Raw genomic sequence first — 8,275 nt, 5'->3', positions numbered from 1 at the left:
CTTGACGAGATTGCTAAAGGCAAAAGAGATCAAGTACTTGGCATGAACAAAGAAACGAACTGGTGAAGAACTGATGGCAACTGGTTTTAAATACTGTCTTGCTGAATGCCACAGATGGAAACGCGTGGAGAAGTGTAGGTGTTGAACCAGGGCTCCACCCCAAAAGGCAGATGCAGAGCGCAAGGCCAGGACAGAAACACTGAACACCTGGATCTGACATATATATAACAAAGAATGGTGTGTTTAGCTTTAGGATCAACCAAGTTCCCCAAAATAAAAATAAAAAACTGTTTGTGGTGAACACCTACACATCGAATAAAAATTAAAGCATGTGAGACTCAATCTCACTGCACATTTGCAGGCAAAGTGTGCATGGATCTGACAGACAGAAAGATCTGACAGACATGCTCCTAATGAGAAGACGGATGGTGTCCTGGGGGATCTCCTGCCAGATCCGGACCAGGTATCACCGAACTTCTGGAAAAGTTGAGGTGTTTTATTGGATCTATGTCAGCCGAGCATGGGGGCAGTTAGTGGTATCAGGCATTGTCATTCCGAAGGAACTACATGCATATCGAGCCACATGAGGCCAGGCATTGTCAGGCACCAGGAGGAACCCAGGATCCAATGCATCACCATAGGGTCTGATGTGAGTCAAGGATTTCATCCCATTACTTAATGGGAGTCAGGGTGCCATTACCTAGTCTGTTAGAGGTTTGTGCGTCTGTCCATGGATATGCCTCCCCAGACCAGTCATACTGAACGATGTTACAGGCGGCATAATGTTCTCCACAGCTTCTCTAGAACCTGCTATCATCTGTGAAAAGCACAGGGCACCAGTGGTGGACCATTCTGGTATTCTACGGCAAATGCCAGACGGTGCTGGGCAGTCAGCAGAGGGTTGACAAGAGGAAGCTCTGTCCCCAGGCCACCATCATAAAGTCGTTTTGATTGTTGATCAGAGACATTCATGTCAGTGGCCCTTAATTTACCGTTCGATCTACCCTCACTATAGTCACGAGCTGTGGGTAGTGACCGAAAGAACGAGACTGTGAATACAAGCGGCGGAAATGAGCTTCCTCTGAAGGGTGGCTGGCCTCTCCCTTAGAGATAGGCTGAGAAGTTCAGCCATTCGGGAGGGGCCCAGAGTAGAGCCGCTGCTCCTCCACATCGAAAGGAGCCAGTTGAGGTGGTTCGGGCATCTGACAAGGATGTCCCCTGGGCGCCTCCTGGGTGAGGTTTTCCGGGCATGTCCCACCGGGAGATGGCCCCGGGGCAGACCCAGGACACGCTGGAGAGATTATATCTCTCGGCTGGCCTGGGAACGCCTTGGTGTTTCCCCGGACAAGCTGGAGGAGGTGGCTGGGGAGAGGGAGGTCTGGGCTTCTCTGCTTGGGGAGATGGATGGATGGGCCTTCTGCAGGTCATTTTGTAGAACTCTGGCAAGTTTCATCTTGTTCATCTTTGCACAAAGCAGCAGATACCGGCCCTCCCATCATTCGTAACATCTGGTTTAAAAAAACAAAGATGGTGACACCGAAAATACTCAGTTGATGCCTCAGTGCTTTGGAACTTCCCGTCGCTGATGTGGCTATATCTATCCGAAGTAATCAGTCTGTAGTTTGTATGCTTTTTTTCACCTTTCTCCCTTCCTTCAGAGTTGCCATGATGAAGAGGATGACGATGGAGAAGTGAAGAGTTTTGAAGTAGGTGATCAATCGGTCTTGAATCTTCCACTAGTCTCCTCAAGTTTTTAGCAGTTTCATTTTTAGATGGTCTGCAATGATATGTGTCACCTTTCTAACAAAGGAAAAAGAGATGGAGAAGCAGAAGCTGTTGTATCAGCAGGCTCGGCTGCACGACCGTGGCGCTGCTGAGATGGTGCTCCAAACCATCAGTGCTAGTAAAGGTAAGTCTTGCCTATCGCCCCCTACTCTTTACTGTAACTCAGCGGTGGCAAATATATTATGGCCCTTGTGATAGAACCAGGCTGTCCAATCCCTATGCCTGCTTACTCATTGATGTGTTAAAAGTAATTTGTTCTGGATATGACTGTTTGGGAGCCTATTCTTAGATTCACCGTTTCACACTAATTCACAATTTGATGATATTTGATGTTTTTATCACCTGTGCAAAGTTGTACTTGGCAACAGTTTGTGTCTTGCTGTGCGTCTGTTTCCTTTTGACACATTTCTAAGTTTGAACATTTAGTATGTATGCACAGAGGTGTTGCTTGATGAGTACACACACAGACATTACAATATAGAAGTGTGGTTTAAAGATAAAAAACAAAAACAAAAACTGATTAGTTGTGAATTAATTTTCCCTTTTATGGAGCAGAAAACGTTACTGGATGCTAGCTAATAGGCTACATTTGGATGTCAAATATTTATAGGGGGAAAAATGGAAATTATGGATATGAAATAAAATGTCTCTTTGTTGCTTAACCTGCAGGTTGTCAGGTCTCTGGCCCCTGGGAGAGTGAAGACCTGGACAGTTTGTCAGAGCTGGTCCAGGATATCCGTCTTTGCTCTCAGGCCCTCAACAAGCTGGACCGACAGACCTTGAAGCAGAGCTGGGACAGGACTCAGTCACACGGACACTTTCTCGACCGAAACTCCAAGTGCCTCCTCTCCGCCACCTCCACTTGAGGGTGGGAGGTGTGATGATGTCGGCAGAACTTTGCTTCTGATGTCTACTCTTTATCACTGACGGTGGATTTTGAGCCAGTGTTCATAATAAAAGTGGTCATTTTTATAAACATTTTGTTTAGTGAGGCTACACCAAAAAGAAACAAGATAAAACCAAAATAAAGTGACATGCTGTCCACCAACAATCTGTTGATAGCTTGTGTTTTATGCATTTTTGTCTGCCTTATTTATACATGTAAAGCTCTGTATCTGTATAAAGAGTTTGTGTTAGTGTGCGAGAGGTTTTGTGTCGCAATTGGTCCTGTTTTAATAAATAAATAATAAATAAATAAAGTTTTATTTATATAGCACCTTTCAAGACAGAATCACAAAGTGCTGCACATAAAATTACAAGTCATAAAAAGATTTAAAAAGACTAAATAAAACAGGCAAAAATTAACCAAAAGCAGTTTTAAAAAGGTGAGTTTTGAGTTGTGTTTTAAAAACAGCTACTGAGTCCACAGTTCTTAATGCTTGGGGAGAGAGTTCCACAGTCTAGGGGCCACAGTGGCAAAAGCTCTATCACCCTTAGTCCTCCTCTTAGTATTTTTTTTATAGCAAGTAAGCCCAGATCAGATGACCTCAAAGACCTGCTGGGGACATAAGGCTGTAGCAGATCAAAGATGTAGGCAGGTGCCAGTCCATGCACAGCTCTGTAGGTCAAGACCAGGATCTTAAAATCGACTCTAAATTTAACAGGAAGCCAGTGTAACTGAGATAACAACGGTGTCACATGTGAGTACTTGGAGGATTTTGTCAAAAGCCTAGCTGCAGCGTTTTGCACAACCTGCAGACGATCCAGAGAACCTTTGCTAAGACACATAAACAGCGAATTGCAATAATCCAAGCGTGACGAGATAAATGCATGTATAGCAATCTCCAGTTCAGATCGAGATAAATTCGGGCTTAGCCTAGCCACATTTCTTGAATGATAAAAACAAGACCGAACCAGAGATTTCACATGCCCATCCAATGTGAAACTGGAGTCAAAGGTGACACCTAAATTCCTGACAGAGGATTTAACATAGAGTGAGGGAGGACCAAGGGCTTTCACTATCTGCGATAGGAATCTATCAGGGGCGCATACGAGGACTTTGGTTTTCCCCTCGTTGAGCTGGAGGAAATTTGCAGCCGTCCTACGTTTGATCAAATCTAAGCAATCATTCAGACGCTGAAGCTTAGATAAATCCTCGGGCATAAAAGAAATGTACAACTGAATATCATCAGCATAACAATGATAAGAAATGTCCTCAAAAGAGCCCATTATATGCTGGAGGGGAAGAAGATAAATTAAAAACAATAAAGGCCCCAAAACTGACCCTTGAGGGACACCATAAGTAAGGGAGGTAGAGGATGACCTAAAATCGGAGACTGCCACAGAAAAGGATCGGTGATGGAGATAAGAGGAGAACCACTCTAATGCAGTTCCAGATACACCAACCCATTTTTTCAGCCTTTCAATGAGGATGTGATGGTCAGCTGTGTCGAAAGCTGATGTGAGGTCCAACATGAGTAGAACAGAGCATTTTCCTGCATCATTATCCATCAAGATATCACTTGAGACCCTAAGAAGAGCTGTCTCCGTGGAATGAAACTGACGAAAACCGGACTGAAACTTATCGTAAATGCCATGTTTATCTAGAGCTGCCATAAGTTGCTTATTATATTTTGTAGGATTTGATTTAAAAAACACAAACACAATTAAAGTAACCAACGATGCTATACGTTGACATTGTTCTTTCACTGTAAGAATCAGCAGGCTATGGTGAATAATCACAGCGATTTTCAGGTCTCTGAAGAAATCTATCTAGGAGCTATGACAGTGTAAAGACACCCTGCAATTTTAAATGTGCGGCGACATTTGAATGAGGCGCGTACCAGTAGAGGGAGCCAACGCACCACGAATGGTGCACAGCCACAGATGAGCTTTGTGTCATTTATTTGTGACATGCAGGATTGTCCGCAAAGAAATGTGGATAAGTTGTAAATCAAAAGCTAAAGAGCTCATTGCAGCTGTCATTTTCACTGAAGTCTCCATAGACTTTGAATGGGGACGTTTCTGACTTTGTGTTGCTTGGAGGCCATTTGCGAGAAAACGGCAACTCCTGCGATAATGACGGTGGCATTTTGTGAAAGGCAAGAAAAATACCTACGTTTTGATGTATAATTTGTGTTAATGAAGGCAAAATTGAGCGTTTGTTCAGACGTGAAGAAGAGATTGAGAAAGCGACAATGCCTGGCGTGTTTGGCGGTGGGTAGCAAGGCTAAGAAGCAATATTGAGGTAAAAGTTGAGGGATTTTGGGACAGCGGTAAAAAGGCAGAGAGAGCCCGTCTATAGGCTCGCCTGTAGGCTTCTAAGCAAGCGTAGCAGGTGAATTTCAGAGCCAGGGACTATTATTGTTTGTTTGGTATGTATCCCCAACAAATGGTCCGCATGGGATTCGAACCACTGCCCCCTGTCTTCAATCTCCGCCATAGGGCCTGTCACTTTCCCATGAGCCACGAGGGCGGCCAATGGAATGGGCGCAATTCTGGTATATTTATCTTCTTCTTTTTTTTTTTTTTTTTTTTTTTTTTTTTAGCTCGATAGCTAGCCGGGAGCTCCAGGGCCACTGAAGCCGCCGAGAACGGCACAACTCCCGGCACGTCATTTTCAGATCACCGCGGACTTTCGCTACTCTGGTTAAACGTAAGTCACTTAGACAAGCTAGAAATGATATTGTTTGGCTTTTTTCAGTGTTTTATTTGTTCGTCAGTAAATCGGTTTGGCTGAGATTAAAGTGATTAGATTAGATAAAATAAAACTTTATTAATCCCCCGGGTGGGTTCCTCCTTGGTTTTCTCACAGCTGACCAAACGTCAAACAGAAAACCAATTAAACAAAAGTGTGAGATGGTCGACAGTTTACGCCAGCGTCCTGTTATAATTTAGATAGCAAGGAGCAGGCGCCGAGTTTATTCAACTCCACCGAGACAGCGGTGACGCTAACCAGAAGGCTAGACCGTCCAATTTCCCCAGCCATTTACTTCCGGCCTACCCGACCTTCTGAGGACCCGGCCCACGTAGACCGCTCAGGCCGGGTCCTCAGGAGGATGCAGCCCATGAATTTGGACACGACCAATAACTGGTGCACCAACCATATCTTTTCTTGTGTAAATGTAAATTTGTCTGTTATTGTGTAAATACATTCGCTATTGTGTACTCTACACACACGGAGAGATGCCAAACTGCCTTTCACTGTTCTTGTAACAGTGACAATAAAAAGCTATTCTGTTCTATTCTATTCTATATTTGCTTGATATAATGTTTACATGTCTATTTGTTTTTAAAAATCTACCATGACTGGTTGGGGTGAGGTGTATGACAATAACAATCAATTATTTGCAGTATTGGTATTCCTGAGGTCAACCTTTAGTAACAGCAAAATAACTCTGCCTTAGCTTTGTAAAATTTTCATTACTAATTACTGAATAAATATTTTTTGCTCATGACATCTTTGATAGGATTTTGTAGGTCACAGAATACCTGTTGTTTGATCGAAGTTAATAATTCTTTTGCAGAAAGACACAGAGGACGAAGTTCGAGAGGTCATCAGGAACAACCTACATTTACAAGGAAAGGTAAGAAAAGGACACAAGTTACTTAAAGTATACTTACACATTATGCCTCTGGGCTTAGATTTTGCCATGGTGTCAGGTTGTTGTCAGTTTATCTTATTCTTGTGAAAGTAATGTCAAAGGACTGGTTTAAGAGAAATTCTTCAAATCTGGCACAAGGATGAAGTGATTCGATTTTGATGGTCGGTGGGCAAACTCGCAAAATTTAGAGTCAAGTACTCAGATTCAGTTTAAATTTCACACAAATCTAGAGTAAGAGGACCTAAACGAACTGATGAACCTTTATGTCCATAAGATAAATAAGGCTACTTCACAGTGATATCATAGGTTATCCGAAAGATATAGAATAGGAAATTCAATCTGTCAACAAGTGATTGAAGGAACTCTATCACTCCACATAGCCCCTATCCCACTAACATCACTAAACTCGTCTGTACGGGAGAGTACAGGCTGTATCAAAAAGAATCATTCGATTTCAAAGTGCTTTCATTCTGCAGCCATTCACCCGGAACAATTGCATTACAACAGCAGTGGCTGCAGTGACTACAGTGAACTATGGGATGACGTATTTCATTGATTATTCATAAACATTGAACATTTTGTATGTAAAACTTTATATTCAGCCATGTATTTTAAATTTAGTGTAAGCTTAAAATACAGCCTTTTGAAAGTGTATGATTTATTTTTGATACACTGTATATTCCAGAGTCATATGTGAAGCCATCTACTTGACAGCTAAAGCTTCACCCACACTGGGTCAGGAAACAGGACAATGATCCCAAACACACCAGCAGGAGAAAGAACTGAATCTGAAGTTATAGAGTGACTGAAATACTGAAAGTAGCAGGACCTTAAGAGTGCTGTGCGTAAATGAATGGCTTCAAACCTAAATCAACTGAAGCAACGTTATAAACAAGGGTGGGCCAAAATTCTGCCACAATGATTTTAAAGACTTACGAAGTCATACAAAAAAACAACCAATTCAAGTTATTGCCAGCAAGGTAGTTATACAAGCTACTGAATCATGAGCTTTACATGTGGTGTTTCTGTGTTTTGGCTTTTGTTTTGTTAAAGTCGAGACAGATGTAAACCAGTTGGTAGATGTTGGTTGGTACTATATATTTATATATTCACAAAGGTGCTTAACCTTGTGAATGGGCCAATAGAGTCATGCATTTCCTCTGTGTGTCTTACAAAGTCAGAGGACCCAGCAATTCGTTGGCAGATGGCTCTGTACAGAGACCTCCCAAACCACTATGAGGATACTACTGACCCAGAGAAGACTGTGGAGAGAATCCTGGATATTGGTCATGTCCTCTTCCACCTGGAGCAGGTCTATATATTCAAGTGTGAGTTGATTTTGCGCATTTTTGTGCCAACGTAGAGAGTATAGCTTTAAGGTACCCCACGGTCCTCTTAAACTAGCTGATTGGTCTTCATTAAAGCTGACCACATACTTCTCCAGGATAATATGGCTTCCAGATGGTAAGGTACACCAACTAAATATCTAGTATACTGAGTGGTTCAGTTTGTGTCTTCAGGTGGAGCATCCTCAGCGCAGTAAGAAGGCTGTGTGGCACAAACTGCTTTCAAAACAGAGGAAGAGAGATGTCGTCGCTTGCTTCAGGATGGCACCACTCTATAACTTGCCAAGGTATGTTCTCAAACACACACACATGTAAAATGAAGAAGAAATATTTAAAATTCTGCACTTTATTATTTTCCCACCCTCATCTACAGCCACACCTCGGGCTAGTGAGGAAAGGTTGTGGATATATGTTGCACCTACAGTGCAGCCCTTTATAAGCAGCAGAAGATGGGTAGATAAACAGTTATTAGTCATCCATGTATCTCTCTCATACTAGGCACCGGGCTGTAAACTTGTTCCTGCAGGGCTATGAAAAGTCCTGGATGGAGACAGAGGAGCACTACTTTGAAGATAAACTCATAGAAGACCTCGCTGTAAG

At 42.7% G+C, this 8,275-nt stretch overlaps 1 protein-coding gene across 1 annotated transcript; it reads left to right on the top strand.

Moving 5' to 3' along the window:
* The first annotated feature begins 1,855 nt into the window (after positions 1-1,855).
* Positions 1,856-2,921, top strand: LOC109198620 (tonsoku-like protein). Its single transcript, XM_019354023.2, has 2 exons — positions 1,856-1,909; positions 2,455-2,921. The coding sequence occupies exons 1-2, from the start codon at positions 1,879-1,881 to the stop codon at positions 2,649-2,651; spliced, it is 228 nt and encodes a 75-aa protein (XP_019209568.1). The 5' UTR covers positions 1,856-1,878; the 3' UTR covers positions 2,652-2,921.
* Positions 2,922-8,275: the final 5,354 nt, after the last annotated feature.

Source organism: Oreochromis niloticus, unplaced genomic scaffold (genome assembly GCF_001858045.2).
Source record: "Oreochromis niloticus isolate F11D_XX unplaced genomic scaffold, O_niloticus_UMD_NMBU tig00008496_pilon, whole genome shotgun sequence".
Classification (NCBI taxonomy): domain Eukaryota; kingdom Metazoa; phylum Chordata; class Actinopteri; order Cichliformes; family Cichlidae; genus Oreochromis; species Oreochromis niloticus.
The sequence above is the reverse complement of the archived record's forward strand: the minus strand, read 5'-3'. Positions and strand labels throughout refer to the sequence as shown.

Bases quoted from the DNA above. Each gene is read 5' to 3' on its own strand.
- LOC109198620 (XM_019354023.2), top strand. From the start codon at position 1,879: ATGGTGCTCCAAACCATCAGTGCTAGTAAAG. The intron at 1,910-2,454 runs GTAAGTCTTGCC...CTTAACCTGCAG, and splicing joins AACCATCAGTGCTAGTAAAG to GTTGTCAGGTCTCTGGCCCC.